The sequence below is a fragment of the Lutzomyia longipalpis genome, chromosome 1, assembly GCF_024334085.1.
Source record: "Lutzomyia longipalpis isolate SR_M1_2022 chromosome 1, ASM2433408v1".
NCBI classification, from domain to species: Eukaryota; Metazoa; Arthropoda; class Insecta; order Diptera; family Psychodidae; genus Lutzomyia; species Lutzomyia longipalpis.
The window spans coordinates 213,729-233,559 of NC_074707.1; the positions used below are offsets into that span (position 1 = coordinate 213,729).

A 19,831-nucleotide genomic window follows, 5' to 3' on the forward strand; every position below is an offset into this window, starting at 1 on the left:
AACTCTCGGATATTTCGTATGAATGTTAAATAGATTATGCATTTTTATGAAATGTTACAAATTTTACGCATTTTATGTTTGTTTTTAATAATTTCTGTTTACAAAAAATTCTTTGAGTGAGCTAAATTATTAAATTGTGGGACAATTTGGAGAAGAAACGAAATTTTATTTTAAATATAGCAAAAAGTTTCTACGTGGAGCATAAGAGTTTTCCGTGGAATCGTAGTGCGTCCGTCCATATGCTGCAAGGTTAAATGAAACACCCCTTGGCGGTAACAATTTGACAGGAAATTCTAAGATTTTCGTGGTGCTCTGCAATTTTATTAATTTTGTAAGTAGAAATTCGCCAAAAGAAATGCATTTTACAGCATAATTGCACAATGGAAATTTAGTGTGACAAAAGACAATTCCCAGTGACTACGTACAGACAGCAGAAAGCCCTGATTTCTCTGTGAAATTAGAAGATTTTTTCTCATACCTACCAAAGAGACGCGCCATCACTTTTTTCATTCTGACAGCACGTTTTTCTGCCTATTTTATCCCTCTTTTTACACTTTTTTTCCTTCCTTTGCGTGTTACAAAAGAGACTTTTTGGTTTTTAATTGAGTTTCTCATTAATTTAGGATCACACACACCTTTTGGATTTTTGTTTGAGACAACAGAAAAAGAGTAAGATTTTTATTTGACTTTTTTTTTTACCATCATTTCATTTTCGTAACAATGTGACGTCGTCCACATTTTCTAACTCCTCATTTTTTTGGCCATTGACCTCGAATTCTCACCCAAATTGCACTTAATGCTGTGGCGGAAATGTGTTTTCTCCCTCTCAGTGATGGGTGGCTTGATTTACCACCCCCAAAAAAAAGGCTGCTTGCGTGGAGAATTTTGGGGGGGTAGGGCGAATGGAAAGTCTGGGAAGAAATTTTGAGTCATCAAGCGCCATTGTTGGGCTTGCTGTGATGATGACTTCAAAAATTTCTACCTGCTGCCAAAATTGTTCCATATGGCTCAACTTACGAAGAAATTGCAAAACTTCCGCAAGCAAAAAGCAAGAGAAAAACCCGGTTGAAATACCGATGGAGATGTTGAATGAGTCACGGGGATGCGAAGAATTTCGCTAATGAGGTTATGTTGCTGAAATTGTGGCATTTCCGGTTCAACTTGCTTTCGTGTTTTTTTTTTTTACAAATGTTTTGAATAAAACAATTTGCTTGGGAGAATGGAACGATCGAAGAGATATAAAAGATTATCATTGGCCAGGAGAAGAAAACACATTTCCCTCGTGGATGCTTTTTCTTGTTTCATCCTTTCTCCGAAAGAGAAAGTAAATGAGCAGGGAAGGCAAGAAGTATGATTCCACGGACAAAAGAATTAAGCATATTTCATTATTATTCTTTCATTTCAGCAAATTATTGTATGAGTCAAAAAACAGAGAGACCAGTTCTATCAGGTCAACGCATTAAGACCAGGAAGAGAGGTAAGGAAGTTACTATGAACCATACTCCTGTGTTAAAAGATAGGAAAGTCGTTAGATTTATCTCTCTGTAGAGTTGAGAGATTCATTTGAAAGTTAGAGGGCAAAGTTTTACTGATATTTCTCTAATTAGTTTGTCCAGATGGTTTTTATCTTTGAGAGCATTTAATCTCTTGAAGACGTAGTTTTGTTTATGGAAATTGTCTCGAGAGATCTGTGCTTTTGCAAGTTTAACCCTTTCATGTCCATTGGGTCATACGCTGACCCAAAGGCTCGATTTTGAAAATGTTTCATTTTCTATTTTTTCCTCATTCTGCAAAGCAAATAACATGATAAAAACATTCAAAATGGAACATAAAATTAGCTCACGTGCTCAAGGGTCTCTCTATGATGTTTGCTTATTTTATTCTAAAACATTGTTCATGATAATCTAAATGAAAAAGAAATATTGTGATTGAGGCCATGTTGTGTAAACATTAAAGCAATATTTTCATAAAGAACCTCACGTTAGAATTGTCCAAAGGAGAGACTCCAATAAACATTTAATGTTTAGATGAAATTTAATCTGTTAAACATACATACATTTTATTCTATCAATGATTTATGTAATACAAATTCACGATGTTTTTTTTTGTTTTTTTTTTTGTTATGTTTAGATGAAAGAGAGAAGTATGACCCCACGGGTTTCCGTGATGCGGTCATTGCTGGACTTGAAAAAACCGGTGGCGATTTAGAGCAAATCTCAAAGTATCTCCACAACGCTGGCAATAAGTTAGATTATCGTCGCTACGGAGAAGTACTATTTGACATTCTTATTGCTGGTGGTCTTCTTGGTAAGTCTCCCAGTTGATTTTTCTTTTTCAAATAATAAATTTTTAAAGTCTCTCTTTCTGTTCTTTGTTTTAAGTTCCCGGAGGATCAATTTCTCAAGATGGCGAAAATCCGTGTACACAGTGTTGCATTTTTAATGCTTCTGAAGACATGGAGTCCCTGCGCAATCAGGAGCAGGTGAGTTGTAATTCTTCTTTGTAGCTAACACACACACACTTTGCTTCGATAAAGTCTGTGTAGCACCTCATTAGAGCCAAATTGTCTATGAAAGGTGGAAAAATGCTGTTTTAGCAATTTTCAACTTTCTTTCCCATGACAAATTGGTGTCAACTGTGTGCAAAATTAAAATAATTGAAAGTGCTCGTTATCCCTGATACAAAGAAATTCAATTTCCTTTTGAATTAGGGCGCCAAACGCTTCCAACATTAACAAATATGTTTTTTTTTTAAAATATTTTTATTAAAAAACATTTTCTTTCATTCTTAAAAGGTCTTCATTAATCTCATGCGTCGACACAAGTACTTGGAAAAAATGTTTGAAGAAGAAATGAGAAAAGTTCTCGTCTTCATAAAAGGTTTCACACCAAGCGAACGAGTTAAATTGGCTCGTATGACCGCATTGTGGATTGGTAAGTGGATCAAGAGAGTGAAATATTATTTTGAGATAAGAAAAAATACCTTCCAGTATGACAAAAAGACAATTGAGTCATGATTTTGTTGTCTCAATAAAACAATCAATACTGGAGATATTAAAATCAAACTTACTGGCTTTTAAATGACAAGAGCATAATTTCTTTTGCTCTCTGATTTGAAAGTCATCAAATTTGAGACAAATTATTATTTTTTGAAGAAAATTTTCTGCTACGTGATGTAGCTTTTGAAGAGAAAATGCAAAGAGCTTTGTCAATTGAGATATTTCATTGCAACATATCACATGATATTATTGAAAGATAAAACGTGTGCGCTATTATTTGCAACTGAATCACCTTGTTTTGTGGAAATTGACTGACATGAAAAATTAATGATCTATGTGTCAAAATTATATTTTTATTCTTTTTCTTTTTTTTGTGCTTCTTAGGAAATGGATCTGTTCCACCAACTGTTCTCTCGGTACTAATCAATGAACATCTAATAAAGGATGGCATTGCCTTGGATTTCCTCATTGAGGTATTTGTCACCTTTAAGCAGGAAAAGGGAATGTCATCCTTGACGCAGGCACTCAAGAAGGGTAGTATTGAGAAGCGTCTAATGGAATTCTTTCCACTGAATAAACGTACCGAGGAATACTTCAAGTCGGTGTTCATTAGCAAAGATCTTACGGACATTGTCAAGTTGCATGAGGCACGAGCTAGCCAGGAGGCTAAGCGTGATTTACAGCAGGTTTGTTGTCTCATTTCAAATAATTATCAAATATTAATTTATTAATTGGGGGAAGGGGAGGGGCTATCAATTGGCAGGAAAAAGAGACTAACTTCATATTATTATTATTTTTTTTAATATAAAATTTATTGCTCTGTAATTAACGTGCTTCTACAGTATCAATTTCTTCCGCCTTTTAACGTTTGAGTGAAGGGCGGTGAAGAAACTACAGCAATAACATTTTTGGTGCAATTTCAATGGTTTAAACTTGAACAAAACAAAAAAAAATGCTAAACAGCAAATAGTTAACATTTTGATATAATCTCTTGTATATTTATTTATGTATAATTCCTACCTTAAAAAATTATTTAATTAAATTTATTAACAATTCCTAAAAGTTTTATAAGATTCAAAGTTACAATATCCTTTATTTTTCTTTTTAAATTGCTTTTTATCTATACTTAATATGTCTTATATTTATAACAAAAATTAAAAAAAAATATATCTTAACTTGTTTTTTTTTTTTTTTAGCTTCTCAACGATGCAATCAATGATAATAAATCCGCTACGGAGATCATTGAGGATGTAAAGGAGGCAGCTTTGAAGTCAAATATATCGGAACATGAGGTGATTGGGCTCATTTGGACGACTGTAATGTCCCTTGTGGAATGGAATAAGAAGGAGGAACTTGTTGCTGATCAAGCTCTTAAGCATCTAAAGCAACATACACAACTTCTTCAGGCATTCACAACAACTGATCGTGCTGAATTGGCATTAATTCTGAGAGTTCAGGAATTTTGCTATGACAACATGAATTTCATGAAAGTCTTCTCAAAGATTATTTTGCTCTTCTACAAAGCCGAAGTTGTGTCTGAGCATTCAATCTTCAAATGGTACAAGGAGGCACATTCTCCCAAAGGGAAGATGCACTTCCTTGAGCAAATGAAGAAATTCATCGAGTGGCTCCAGAATGCTGAAGAAGGTAAAGAATTTTTTTTAAATGACAATATTGCTCTTTTGGCTTAACAAACCTCCTAAAAAACATTTTTTTTATCATAGAGTCTGAATCCGAGGATCAAGGCGATAAAGTTGCATCTGGAGAGTAATTAAATTTTTTTTGCTGGAATTGTAATATTTTTTTGTCATCTCTTTTAATAAGACGCGATACTGCAGATATGCATATACGTGAAGAATATATAATTTCCATGGTGGCGAGGTTTACTAATTAAAAAAAAACTACACATAATGATATAAAAAATATATGCTAAGACAAAAAAAATGAAAAAATTTTTAAATGATTATAAATAAGGAAAAAAACATCTTTAGTAACGAAATTCATACATATATATAAAAAATATACTCTCAACAAATTTTCTTTCTTGTTGTTTATTGTATTGATGAAAAGAGGAGTTTTAAGAATGATTATATACAATTAAAGGAAACAAAATAAGAATATAAAGCGGGAATTTCTTATCAATTTTTTTCACATAAAAATAGTGTAGAAATAGAAAAAAAAGTTTATTTATACAGAAATAAAAAGAAAAAGGAAAAATTATTGAAAAGAAAAAGTAAACGATAAAACGTAACGTAAATCTCTTTTCTCTCCATTTATATACATAATTATCCTTTAGGTTTGAATGAGAAAGAAAATTTTAAATAAAAAAAACTAGATTATATATATATATCTTGCATTGAGAAAGTAAAAATTAAATTTAAAACAAAAAAAAAATAAGAAGAAAGTAATGTTATAGTGGGAATGCAAATAGAATTGTAAAAAATAATTACACAGAAGGAAGATTAGATAAAAAAAAACAAACAAAAAAAGGTAATTTATCAATTTGTGGAGAAAAAAAAGAAGTAGTTTAACAAATTTTGTAATGAGACACATTTAACAGAATTATTTTAATCAATGACAAATAACATGCTGAGGAGGAAATTTGTGTTGGAGTAGATTTAGTACCATTTGCCGCACAACGTCGGAACTTGTGACCATTTGGGGCTCTTTATCGGCTACGTTGCCACCCATTGAGATTCGCATTTGTTCTTGATTCTTTGGCCGTCGTGCTGATGCATGAATTTCACGGCATTTTGTCTCATCGGCAATCTTCCTGATATTCTCTTCCGTAATTCCAGCACCGGGCATAATGGTTAGTTTCTCGCCGAACTTCTCATTCATCACCCTGATGACGTCGATGCCCTCCTCAGCGGATGACCGGAAACCACTTGTGAGGAGTCGCGTGAATCCCAAATTGGCGATTTTGGAGCAATTCTTCATGAAATCCACCTCTTTGGTTAAATCAAAGGCACGATGGAATGTAACTGGAAGCCCCCCGGCGAGCCTTATGACACGCGCACACAAATCTTCATCTATTTCACCAGCCGGAGTTAGGGCACCGAAGACAAAGCCATCAGCTCCTTCCTTCTTGAACAAATCAATATCATGATGAATTTGGTACCAGTCTTCTTCGTAACAAAAATCACCTCTACGTGGTCGTAACATCACAAAAGCCGGAATACTCCGAAATGTCTGCAAATGGATGTGGCAAGAAAAAAAAAGAAAATGCATTGGGATGTGTTGTTCCCCCTGATCCCAGAGTGATCCCATTTTCATTTCCATCAAGTCTCTTACTTGCTTCACAACGTACAAAAGGCCAGGAGATGGTGTGAGACCACCTTCACTGAGAGCCGAACACAATTCAAGTCTTTCAGCACCACCAGCTATTGCTGCTCTTGCGGATTCACAACTATCCACGCAGACTTCCAAAAGAACTTTTCCCATATTGTAAGTATCCCCCTAAATATATTTTTCTTTTTTTATGTTCTTGAAGAATTTCTCACAGAGCGATTTATGCCCCTCGAAATGTGACTTATGTAATCAATGTTGGTCTACCTTCCACCTCCTCTGCAGATTCGCAATGAAGGAGAAGAAGAGATGTCAATGAAACCCCGTACTGAAGGTAAGTTTTTCCATGCATGTAATGAAAACAAATATTGGGCTGTCCCTTAATGTTCCGGACTTTTTCCCATATTATTTCTTTTTTTTTCTTTATGGATTTTAATCGGACTAAATATTAGACAAACCAATATGAAGTTATTAGTTATTTTAGACAGAGATACAAGATATATATTTTTTTTAGTAAAAAGGAAGAGCAAGAGAGAGAGAGAGAAGGTTTTGAGGAGAAATAAAAGGGTTATTGGCGCAAAGAGAATAAATTCTCTGGCAGTTCTGAGCATGTAAACTCCACGGTTCTCTCACTTTTAAAGTTTCGGTAAGCTTAACGGAAAAGTTGAGCTTTTTGCAAACATTTTTATTTTAAATAATTCTATTTTTGTGGAATAAAAAATGCTTATAGCTCAAAGATTTTATGATAAAACGGCTATAAAGTGTTATAGGAAAAATGCATTAACTTTGAATGTATAAAGGTTTTTCTGTAAGATTTACATTTTTAAAGAAATCAATCAAAGATCCTTTAATAGGGGAAAAGTGGGTAATTCATCGGCATGCCTTAGAATGCATTCAAAAGGAAAATTAATTGCTAAAAAAAAATTGTTAAATTAAAAAAATCTTTAGTGAAAAATTTTACCAAATTGTAGGTATAATCTTATTTAATGAAAATGTTTTTTTTCTTTGAACATCAATTAAATGAAATCAAAATCTTATCTAATACTATTGTTTTTTACTTACATATTTATTAGTTTTTTCTGAGGAATTGGATCTTAGGTCTTTGAATTTTATTTATTTTTTGCATAACGTCCTATATTTATTTAATCCACTTAGATATACATAATAACGTCCTTTAACTTACCACAAATTAGGTTTTTTTTTATAAATCTTTTTTTTTAGCAGGAAGTTTTTTTTTCTGAAAGGAAAAACCTCCCTCTCCCTCTCCAGTTGATTTGCCCCCAAAAAAAGTCTTTTTTTTCAACTTTTCATCTTTATTGTATACATTTTATCACTACAGAACTGTTTTGCTTTCTTTCTCCCAATGAATCTTCATCTCTCAGTATTAATTAATAAGAGTTTATTACCACCTGATTAATTAAACTGGTATTATATAAGATATAGAGAGTGGAAATAGTACGTGGAATTAAATGGTGTTTCTACATTTTTTTTCTTTCTTTCTTTCCTTTAAATTCATATGATTCTCATTTACCAGATAAAATCTATTTGAATTTTTCTTTCATTAATTTTTTTTTCTCATTGAAGAGGGAAAAGTAAAAAAAAAAAGAAATCTTTATGTAACTTACCAAGTAAATATGCAATTTATTCATCCTTTATATACAATGAAACCTACTGATATATAAATGCTGAGAATAAATAATGAAGAAAAGATCCTTTTTTTATCTCATCTGTCGATGTTTTGCAAATCTATTTCTCTCTCTCTCTCTCTCTCTCTCTCTCTCTTTTCTTTGTAATAATTCTGATTTTTCCATTCTTTTATGATCCGATTGTTTTTTTTTCTTTTTTGCTCAAGAAGAGCTGCAAAAATGTGATGGATTTTGTTCTACAAAAATGACTTCTTCTATTAATATCTGACTATATGCATCAAAATGTTTTGCTGGTGTATATTTTAATCACTATTTTCTATATTTTGTTTAATGCAACTTTCACATGATGTTTTGTCCTTTAAATATCGTGTAAGATTAACATTTTGTTCTCGGACTACATTTTCTCTCTATATATACTTTTTTTTACTATAAGATTATATGAAAAAGGTTTTTCTTTCTTAATGTTTTTTTTTAATATATTACGTCTTTTTTGGATGCTTTTCCCATGGAAAATCACGTCACAAAACAGCACGATTTCATTATACAAATTCTTTCTGGAAGCCAATAATGCCGCACAATTACCTCCTTGGTTAATTATGTAGGTACCCTTCTTCTTCTGATTGATATTTAATTTCCCATTAGCTGTGATTTTGTTTGCTTAAACAGATTTTGTTTTTTAAATAAAAATGTCCTGTAGAATATTTTTTCTTCTTCCACTTTTGTGCAGGAGGAAGCATCGATTTGCTCAAAGATTTATTTTTTTTAATTGAATTATAATTTATTGCACAGATAAATTGACGCAACATCTTGCACAATCCCACCACCCCCTGCACACAGAGAATTTTAACAAACGCGATTTACTTTTTTATATTGCTTTTATCACAATTTCCATCGTCCCTCCCCCCACTGTCATTTTCCACGGTTTCGTGATGAAATTAAACAATGTGCAAATTTGATAAACTAAATGTGAGTGATATGTTGTTTATATAATAAGTTTTAATTAGCCTCAATTTAAATTTAGTTTAAATACAAAACATTCTTTTTTGTCAGAGAAGATTTTGAAGAAAAAATTTAAAACTTGTCAGCTTTTAGAGAAGCTGCGCAATCACGGGCTCCAGGAGAACCATATGTTCCGCGCCACGAATAGGCAATCTATTGAGGCAGAAATGTCTAATCATCTCGGGGATTGAGTCAAAGGGACGACTAAATTGTCCCAGGATGTATTGTCCTGCGTCATTCTTCTGAATTCGCATATGCATGAACCCTTTGGCGCTTCTGCAAAGGCAAAATTATTATTTTAGTTTAGTTTTTTTTTTAGTTTAAGTTTATAGTTATATTAAAAAAAAAACTTACTTGAGCGACAAGGAATAATCCTGCCTTGTTGATTCACTGTTGCGCACAAGAAAACTTCCCTCATTGAGTGGTCTCAGTGTGCATTCAGCTTCCACGCGACTTATGGCTCCGTGGTACCATCCTTGCCTCTCAAGCGGCACCGTTGCATCAATGAGATCCACACTGGACGAAAAGGGGCCGCCCAAGTTGAGATTCAGCAAACCCTTTCCGCTTGATTTGAGCTCCAAACTCCCACCGAGGGATTTTTTGGATGCCGATGATTTTGTCTCAATTAGATTGAGTGTGAGATTCTGACGAAACATCCCTGTACCTACAATATTTAATTGATGATGACACAAATGTGGAGGGAGGAGAGAGAAGAGAAGGAGTTAGAACATGTGGAATTGTATTTACATCAAAACGCACACAGATGCTCCCAATAACAATGGATTAACCATCACACACCCCATCATGCCCATATTGCAATTGTGAATATCCCCATAAATTGCGTGCTAAAAGGGACACCACCATAAAAATTAAGGGGGAATGTGTTCAATAAACATTCCCAACCCCCTTAAGGCTAAGGCGGTTCAGCAATCCGTCCCAAATAGGGGAGAGAGGAGTCTGTGTTGGATTCCAAAAACTAACGGGCATTGAATTAAGCTGCGTGGTGGGTTGGGATGAAGAAAATCCACATCCCCTGTGCGGAAAAATCAATTACATCTCATTAATATTCTCAATAAGTGCCAGACAATGTGAAATTCCTCCCAATTTCGTACACATGGTGCCCACCCGAACACTCAACATGCACCGAGGGTCACTTTCACGGACCAACCGCACACAACATGTCCTCTTGGACAACAAATACAGTGTGTGTGTCTACACGACGATTTGCAAAATTCATGGGCCCCTGCCTCTCAGCCAAGTGAACCATCCGCAACATGCATTAAAACCAAGAGAATTGCTCTCACGATGTGGGTAAAAAAAAATGCATGCGTCCCTTGGACCGAGGACATGGTGTACAGAAGTGATCAAAGCTTGTACTACTTAATTATTCCTCTACACACAACAAGGGTTGTTCGCGTTCTAATCAGCCGAGGGGGTGGCATTTCTATTGGCAATCAATGATGGAATTTTAATTCTATTTAAAGAAAAAGAAATTCCAGTTAAACTTACCAAGAATTGGTTTATCCTCACGCACGGAATGACTTGAAGATGCTTGGGAAACACCACTGGATTCCGTACTTGTCTGAATTACTCCACTCACACCACAAGCCGGCTGGGCGGTCAATCGCATACGTCGCCGGAGTTTCGGCATATCAAAGGGGAGATCTCCTAAATCCACTGATGTTGCACTTCCGGACGTACAGGCGTCCTATGCAAAAAAAAAAAAACAAAGATTCATCACAGAGAACTTATGTATTAAAATTGAAAGGAAAGTCAATCATACGCACCGGTTGGGCAATAATTCGACGACGACGTAGCTTTGGCATATCAAATGGAAGATCATTCAAGTCCTGTGGCAGACCACTCGCTGGTACAATGCTATTGTCCATCTTTTCTGCCGTTGGATTGAATTTATTTGTTGTAAGTGGTTGGAAGGCGCTTATTCTTGATTTGGCACCATCACGAGAATGCAGAGAGATTCCACTGTCGGATCCTTGAATTTCATCACCTGCAATCACAATAAAGAAAACAATTCTCACAAAAGAAAAAAAAGAGTTTAAAAGACGCCAAATTTTACCTGCAATGAGGAGAAGAGTCTTATTCTGTGGTAGACGTTTCTTTATTTTTGCCGCTGCATTATCCGTGGTGAAGTCTTCATTCTGATTCTGCTTCGTACCATCATCCGGAGATGCTTTTTGACTGTTGTTGTTCCTATTGTTGATATCACTTGTCTCACTTCCGGGCTCTTGACTAGATTTATCCGAAATTGGGCTCAAAATGTGAAGCTTGGAGTGAATGACAATTGGTACCCGGAGGGGATTTGTCATGCCGGGCACTGAATCCGAACTGTGGGAACTGAGTGATGTTGAATGGCGTGACTCAGAGCTCGATGTACTGCGATTTCCCTCACTTGTGCTCGATCGAATGGACTCCATACTACCACCACTGCTGGATGTTGCCATACTTTCGGTTGATGAGAAATTCCCACCACGTCTCTGCCTCTGACCACTACCATGGTGACTTCGTTTCAGCTCAAGAACCCTCCCGGATTCCAGAACAACTGAACGTGGCCGATCAATATTCCTCGGACTATTGTACGATCCCGTATCTCCAATACTTCCCTCACTGCTTGCGGGGGCATCGTGTGGACGAAGGGATTGCAGTGGAAGTCGCAAATCCTTTAGTCGTGCATTCTTCAGGGGATTCGTAGCTGGTAAATTGGGTGCACTCTTGATACTATTCATGTGGAAGCGTTCGTGTTTTCCGGGAAATTTCACGGGAAGTGGTGCTGTGGATGGTGGTGAGGGGGTGTACCCCCTCAGGGGAAGTTGTGCAGCTGATCCACCTTCATTTGCATTTGCCACATTATCCAGGGAATTGTCCATAAGATGGAGATTCTCCATTTCTTGTGACACAGTTGAGGCACTACCTCCTCTATCTGGAGTACTCTGTGTTTTACCCCCGCGCGATGATCGTGAGGATTTTCGTGATGCACGCTCCTTTCCCTCTTTCGGCAGGGATTTTGGCGTATCAACAGTGTGTGGTGTTGAAGCAAGAACTGAATGATTGGTGAGACGATCAAAATCATCATCCAAATCATCATCAGATCGTGTAATCTTCGAATCAAATGCTGTCTCATAGATTTTTCGTGTTTTCCCACTTCCTCCGGATTCAGTTGCCTTCTCCGCTGCCGCTACTTTCTCTTCCGGAGCCGCAAGACTGCAGTCTGCACATTCCTGCTCCCCAGCTTGGTGCACGTAGAAGATACTACGTGGTCGGAAGAGCTCATCGGTGTCATCGACAACACTAGGAGCTGCTGTACAAGCACACATGGCTGGCCCAAGAAGGCGATGGGGTGGCATCGAGCCGTCCGCTATGGCAACAACGTTGCAAGTCTCACGGACTAGTGCCAATGCTTGTGCGTGCCACTCGCGTCTCTTCTGGCACTCGGTGCAATCTGAATCATCCGATGTTGTTGTCGATGGGGATTCACATCGGATGATCCTAACGCCGTCTTCAGTGATGGAATACCGTCGTCTCTGTGGCTCGATATCCTCACGCTCTGAACACGGTACGTCGAGGCTGCTGCTCTTCTTGTAGTACTTATGTGGCTGTGTTGCACTTCGTTCACCACCGCACAAACCACTACTTCGCGAATCAACAGTCTTCGATCTCAAGGGTCTCTGCTGCTGCCTACCTTTGTGCGCTGCACCTTCCTCCTGACCAACGTCACGATTCTTCAGCAAGTCCGAATAGTAGTACGGCGAGGGATTTCTCTTGGATATCTCCGGAGGTCCAGTGAGTCTCTTTGGGCTCTTCTGTGACTGCAGTGGACGTACCAAATCTTCCGAAATACTATCTGGGGAATTTAGATCCGGGACACGATCTTGCTGTTCTTCCTGGATTTCTTCTTCGTCGTCTGCAGATGTTTTTGGACCAGCGGAATCTGTAAAGAGAAAATTTAATTTCTCATCATCATGGAATTGAATTTTGACATCAATTTTTACTGGTACTCCAAAAAATCCCCAAATTAATCTCTCCAAAGAAAAAAAAATCCTTGAACTCTATGAGCTGTTTCCTTTTAGCAGTTTAGCAGTGAAAGTTTACAAGTTATACACGATTTTAGAGAGATAAGGAGGATCAATCATCTTGACTTCTCAGCAAGGAGCATTTTGGAGAAGGATTTTCACACACACAGGGATGTGGTGCGGGGGCGACAATGTGAAGCGTAAATGATGGCAATTTTTTCCACCCTTCGCGCAGCATGATTAAAAGCCACCAAACGACTGGTCATTATTTCAATAATAAAATCCCCGGCACACCCCCACACTCCGCATGATGGATGACAACATAATTCAATAAGTTTCGGACCCACACACACACCGGTGTCGTTTAGTGGTCGGAGGCATTTTATCAGTGTGGGACCATTTGCGGAATGGCAGCAGGAAGAGGGCAAAAAAAAATCCAAGGGGGTGGACGCATAACGCAAAAAGGGGGGCTCAACAAATCGTACAAATCAGAGTCGGAAATTTTGTGCTTCTGGCACTTTGTGTGTCGCCCCAAGCGATTATTTACAGCACACTAAACCTCCTCACGTTCCCAATTTAGCGAGCGATTTGCATTGTTACCACTTCCTTCATTCACAAAATCTCCTCGTCCCTTGCAACATAATAGTTGTTCCCTTCTTCTTTAAAGAATAAAAAAAAATCTCCCCAAGAGATGCTTTCATCGGCCGGAGACTTCTTTTTTTCTCTTTCTCTCTTTATTCTATATAAAAAGAGGAATATATGAGATCATGAAAATATTGATAAGTTTTTGCCACTTGAAACAGGATGTAAAAGCATGAAAAGCTCCTCGACAAAAGCTCCACTCAAGATGTATGTATGTGGAAGTTTCCCGCTTTTCAAGAGGAACGTTAAACAACCCCAAAGAAGCCCCCAAAAGAATAACAGATGCTCACATCTTTTGATAAGTATGAGATGAGCGGAATGAAAGAATCATACGATGAGAGATCATAAAACTTATTTGCACAAGTTTTGTGTAGGATAAGTGTATCACTAAGTGAATTTTGTCGACATAACTTCCGTCTCACACACAAAGAGAGAGAGAAGAGGCCAAAAGAATGGTGAAAATAATTTTCACACTTTTGAAATTACTACGTCACATTTCTAATGACCTCGAGGGAGTACATCAATGGCACGAAGGGGAGCCACACGACACAATGGGTGCTAAAAGGAAGATATTTACAACTTGTATGGTGCCCGTCATTTGGGGACAGAGAAGACATAAAAGTAATTTATATGGTTTTGCCACCACCAGCCCAGCACACAATTCTCCGTCACACGAGAAATCTTTTGCCCGGAAAAAGAAGAAGTCAATGTGGGGGCGAAGGGATTTTCCATGTGCATCTAAGAATTGGATGTGGGACTGTATGAGGCATCAACCACAACATCCTCCCAACAATTGACGATGATGATGATTTTCATCTTTCTCGTACTCAATTCGAGCGCAAAAGAGATAAGCAAGGTACAAGCTGATTTCATTCTCTCATCTCTCCTTACAGCATAATATTAATCTTTGTGAATGTTTCATATATTGCGGGAAAATTGATGAAAAATTCTATGAAAAGTGAATTATATATGTGCAGTGCATACATGTATGTAGGTAATTAAAAAGAATCTATTTATAGAAAAGCTCAAAATAAAAGAAGAAACGTGATAAACTCTACAGGTTTTTATTGTTTTTCTTGGCACGTGTTGCATGGAAAATATTAAGGATTGATTAACTTTTCTTTTTATTTGAATTTATAAAAAAATATACATAATTTCTCTTTTCCTGCGCTTTCTGATAAACTTCTAAGATCTTATGAAAACTTTCTTTCAATCAATCGATATTCCAATGTCCCTCAATTACTTTTATGAAAATTTCATAATTTTCCATTGCACTTTGCAAATCCTTTCACACCCACACAAGAAATATCTTGGAAGATTAAGCATCTTCGAGTAGGCAACTAAAGGGACTCTATCCACGAATCTTTGGAAATTGATTTTTATACATCATGAAGGATTTTTGCCCAGAGGCAGAAAAAAATAAAAGAAAAGCTGCAAGACATCCTCTTTCAGCAACAATAAATAGTCTATTGTGTGACTTTTATTGTGTTGAGTTTCAATTCATCAAATTGGGAGAGATAGAGCAGAAAAACGGTGCTGAGGCGAAGTAGGAAAAAATAAATAAAGATAGACCTTAGACTTCTATCTCATCAGTGAGTGGAGGTGCGGGAGGGATATTCTTCTTGAGATTTCTAAATTCCTCTCATGGGGTGAAAGGAAAAAAAATACAAAATGTATTAAATTAGTCTTTTTTTCTTCTTCTCTTTAGGTCCATGTAATTGGGATGTGATTTGAGCTTATTCAGCACAATAATTCCATCATTTGTATCTCCCACTGTGAGCTTTTAGTGGAAATAAATGCACCACATGGACAGTGATGAAAATAATCTGTATAATGGGGAAGAATTTGTACATTTCAATGTATTCAGTATAAATCCATATACGGAGCTTCAGTTTAAATTATTGGCGGGCATTTAAATCACACACTGGGAACTTAAATGTGCATCCCCTTTGGTATTTCTGCATATTTTTCCATAAACTTGAATGGAATCACCCGCATAAAGGGATTCCCTCATTCACCCCCCTTCCAATTCAATCCCATCTGACTAGTTTTGAACAATAAGCTCAATTTAGAGGGTTCTTCCTCCGCTAAACGTCTACCACCATTGCAGTGATTCCCTTCCACAGCTTTGATCTGTGAGACGAGTATGTGTCTGTTTTCATTGCAAAATGCTGCTGGTTGATGACTCTGCTCCTAAAGTCTGTCTCGTTTTTTTTTGTGTTGGCTTTTTCCACCAAAACCAGAGAAATGACAATGTATCAATGGACAAACCTCTATGTTCATGTGACTTTAATTGTTATCATACGTCCACCCCCCATCAGTTCACTACAAAATGGAAATGAACTTTTTCCGGGATATGGACAGTCAAAAAAAAACCTTTTTTTCCACCAAAAAAAATCCATCGACATTTGATTATCTTTGCAATTTGGCAAACGCGCCATGGAAGCAGCACAAACCACATTCATACAAATCATAAATATGCCAAAAACATATGATGCAAAACTCATTTTTCCACCTCCGGGTTATATTATACATTCTTCCCATAAAAGGGCTTATTGGAGGAAAAGGAATATCTGTCGTTTCACTTGTCGATTTTCCCAAAAAAAAAAATTGATTTCCCCAAGAATGAATTATTCGCATGAATTTATCGTTTTCATACGTTATTGTACGTACCTACATACAGGATATCCTTCACAGAGGAGTTGAACATTTCGATTTCATGTGTGTGATTTCCTGACAAATCATATTGGTGCACAAGTGGGGATATTCAAAGCTCTGAGAAAAAGAGTGCTGTACATCTGAGACCACAGAGCTTTTTTTTTACCAAGTAGTACCACGACTTTTCACTACACTCCCCTTCTTCAATAATTCGCATTTTATTTCGCAATATTTCATTTTGTCTTTTTGTCACCCTCTCCCATCCCCGTATATGCAACACATGGCACATGAAATCAATACAAAACGGCTGTGGGGACAAAAAAAAAGAAAGCTTCGTCGCTAAGTTGTTGTAAAAGTCAAAGTTTATCTACAATACTTTGCATGTGGATAAAAAAAAATCTCCACAATTCATTATCCTACTTTATTGTAAACGAAATACGTGCTTTATGCAAACAGCAATGCATCACATATAGGTATAAGAGAATAATGAGAAATTTGTGTAAATTATACATGAAAATTGTAAATTGACTCAACAAATCAAATTCATAAAGCAAAACTTTCCAGTGGATTAATTTCAGTGAGGCAAAATGGAAGAGCTCTTATCGCTAATTTCATTTTATTCACCACACCACCCATCACTCTCATGTTTTGCAATTTATACGAATTCTACATTTTATGTTGTACATGCATAGGTATATTGAATACAATAGTACAAGGGAAGTTTGTGGAAGTTGTTGTATTTTATTGAAAATAAATGGGTATTCAATTGACTCCCTCAGCATCCACCTCAAAGAATGTATAATACCTACCAGAAATCACCATCTCTTTATAATATTTTAGTGAATCCTTCTTTTGGAATTTAAATACAGCATAATAATGCTGGAAATGAAATAATTTAAAATGGAGCCCACAAAGAGTAGAAGAGAGTGAAAAGCACTGCATTGTTTAAATGCAAATTTATGTCCATCCACATGCATTATTTCTCTAAACTCACACACTGCATTTAATTGCACATTGACTGGCTTTCACAACTGTTACCATACTACCATTTTAGATATATAGTAACTACATATTTATTTGTATATAAACGTTGCCCATGCAGCTAGACTACCCAATTGTTCACTCTCTGCATTTTCAATCACAATTTTATCAGTGAGTTTTACAGGAAATCCTTAACGCGCATAGTATACGCCAAACCCAATTCGTTGTATTATTGCTGTATTTGCAGTAGATTTTAAAGGTTGAAAGAATTTAAAGACTTTTGGGTCAAACATTTTCCTTTCAATTTTCTTTCTTTAATTTTTAATCACAAAATAATCCACCATCTCTCTGGGAAATGTGAAATTTAATCTTTTTTTCAATTTTAATTAACTTCTTCGTCGGTATTCTGACTTTGATTTATTTTTTTCTTTAATAATTTAATGCCCTTAACAAGTTTTTTTTATTATAGGATTAAAAGGTCAACCGAAAAGTAATTTAAGAAGAAGAATTAATTTTACTTTTTTTAAACAATTTTTTAGAGTTCTAAAATCAACTGAAAGTTTTAAAGATTTAGAGGGGGAGATTTATGAAGAAGATGAAGATTGAGATTATTAAACCCTAACGATTAGAGCTTTTGGTAATTAAAAAAATAAAAGTTTCCTTTTCTAAACTTTGACTTCCTATTTTCTAACATTTACCTACAGTTCTCTAAATTTTCTTCTTATTTTGGATGTTTGTTTTAATTATTGTAAACCGACGTGTAGGTATGAATTATTCGAGAATTTTTGGAACTTTTGGAAATCTCTTAATGTTTGACGTATTTTTCTTGCAAAAAAATATTCTTGATCTCTTAAAAGAAAATCTAATCTATCTAGACACTGAAGCAACCTTTTTGGCTTTATCTCTTGATTTCTTTGAAATTTTTCCTTGACAGATCTTTATTTTTTCATTAAAAATTCATCAATACCACGCCTGATTTTAAACGTGTTAAACCCTTTATAAGCTCTATAATTGGAAAGCTCCATCTCAAAGAGACCCATCCCTCTTTGGACATCATTCTACGCACACCACACATAATATAATTTTCCCAATTTACGGTTTATCGTATAAATAAATGAGTAATTTTTGCTATATAATGAAATGTTCGTGTAATTAGCATTTAAATTATCCGGAGATAATTAGTTTATTCAATTGGTGAGATTTCCACTTAATGCATTTTCATTGAAACCAATACAAATACCTTACCAAATATAATTTTTGTGCAGTCGCACGTTTTGTTTTATATATGTTGGGGGCTTTTCTATATCAACTCCCCCATAATCAAATTCCATATTCATGTAACAAATTATTTTGGTGATTGTTGCAAATTCCATTGTTGCATATGAAGGGATTTTTAGCTGTGATTTAGCTTCTGGGCGTTGTGTATATAGCACGGAGAGTCTCTTTTTTCCACTCATATCGATAGAGAATTACCATATTCAATTTCCAATTTCTATATACTCTATGCACCGCAACTTCACTGCACATACCTTCTATATCCACCCTGATAAAATGCTAAATCTCAATTTTCTGGATGTCCCCCCATTGAGTCTTTCGATGGAATTTCATTATCAAAATAACTATGTACATTTAAGCTTGTCGCCCCCGCACACATGGCATCCATCATATCCCTTTTGCAAAAATGATTGTGTGCATCAGATGGTGACCATTGTGTTTTAAAGCGTTGAGCATTTTACCACACTTAGGGGGTACATATTTTTCAAAGAGGGTGATGATTTGGGGTTTTTATTTATGGAGGTGGGGAGTGTAGCGTAGTCGTATGAAAACAATGTTCATTACTCTGTGGTTCGAATGTGACTGTCGTCACTTCGGATTTATTCAATATAATCATACCATGCATTTACATTAAACATACGCATAAGCAATAACATAATGCATATGCTACACCTTCCTCCTTTTGTTTCATCTCTCCTTCTCCTCCTTTTTTTTTTTTTTTTTTTTTTTTTTTTTTTTTTTTTTTTTTTGCAATATGTTCTAGATAAATTTTAAAATTTTGTTTCATTCTTTGCAATAAATGTTCTACATATGCTAGGTATTTAGTTTTCTCTGCAATAAATGTTCTAGTCTAGTTAAATTTATAACTATTATATTTATATCATATTTATTTATTTATTTATATTATATATACTATTTATATATTTTTTCATTATGCTTTTTAATTGTATTTATTCCCATTATTATTAATTTTTTTTTTTTTATTGTTACTATTATTTATTATTATTTTTATTTTAATATTTTGTATTACTGTAGTTTTAAGTACATGATTTTAACATATTGTTATGAACTATTTTGGTCTTATTAGTGGATAAATTTTTAATCATCGAATTAACTCCATCTCTTCTTACAATTTCAAATGGTCCTTTATATAAAGGTTCCAATTTACTTCCAGTTTGTGCTTTCAGCCAAACTTTATCTCCAATTTTGAAATCTGTTGAATTACAAGTATTATCGTAATAGTATTTTGACTTTAACTTGTTCTTGTTTAACTTTTCCTTCACAAATCTTAACGTCCTTTCAATTTTATATTGTAA

General features: G+C 35.5%; 3 protein-coding genes across 7 annotated transcripts in view; 1 reads left to right on the forward strand and 2 right to left on the reverse strand.

Moving 5' to 3' along the window:
- The window catches only part of LOC129797075 (protein krasavietz), a 57,962-nt gene continuing 38,131 nt past the window's right edge, over positions 1–19,831 (forward strand). Inside the window, exons 1-9 of one of the 4 annotated variants that reach the window (XM_055839335.1) lie at positions 1–331; positions 624–669; positions 1,406–1,477; positions 2,131–2,307; positions 2,382–2,482; positions 2,795–2,933; positions 3,383–3,684; positions 4,195–4,645; positions 4,723–5,599. In XM_055839335.1, coding sequence (XP_055695310.1) covers positions 1,417–1,477; positions 2,131–2,307; positions 2,382–2,482; positions 2,795–2,933; positions 3,383–3,684; positions 4,195–4,645; positions 4,723–4,769 — 1,278 coding nt within the window. In that variant the 5' untranslated portion in view covers positions 1–331; positions 624–669; positions 1,406–1,416 and the 3' untranslated portion in view covers positions 4,770–5,599. Of the gene's footprint in view, positions 518–623; positions 670–1,405; positions 1,478–2,130; positions 2,308–2,381; positions 2,483–2,794; positions 2,934–3,382; positions 3,685–4,194; positions 4,646–4,722; positions 5,600–19,831 lie in introns of those variants that run through there. The other 3 variants (XM_055839364.1, XM_055839353.1, XM_055839343.1) reach the window with 3 other exon arrangements.
- On the reverse strand, positions 5,522–6,772 carry LOC129797118 (copper homeostasis protein cutC homolog). The gene is made up of 2 exons (XM_055839439.1): positions 6,293–6,772; positions 5,522–6,190 (listed from the first exon to the last, which is right to left on the reverse strand). The coding sequence occupies exons 1-2, from the start codon at positions 6,440–6,442 to the stop codon at positions 5,570–5,572; spliced, it is 771 nt and encodes a 256-aa protein (XP_055695414.1). The 5' UTR covers positions 6,443–6,772; the 3' UTR covers positions 5,522–5,569.
- Positions 7,579–19,831, reverse strand: part of LOC129797033 (uncharacterized) — a 73,759-nt gene continuing 61,506 nt past the window's right edge. The window contains exons 6-10 of one of the 2 annotated variants that reach the window (XM_055839276.1): positions 11,009–12,877; positions 10,719–10,939; positions 10,441–10,639; positions 9,286–9,595; positions 7,579–9,207 (exon numbers count right to left, since the gene is read on the reverse strand). In XM_055839276.1, the coding sequence (XP_055695251.1) occupies positions 9,021–9,207; positions 9,286–9,595; positions 10,441–10,639; positions 10,719–10,939; positions 11,009–12,877 (2,786 nt within the window). In that variant the 3' untranslated portion in view covers positions 7,579–9,020. The other variant, XM_055839283.1, reaches the window with a different exon arrangement.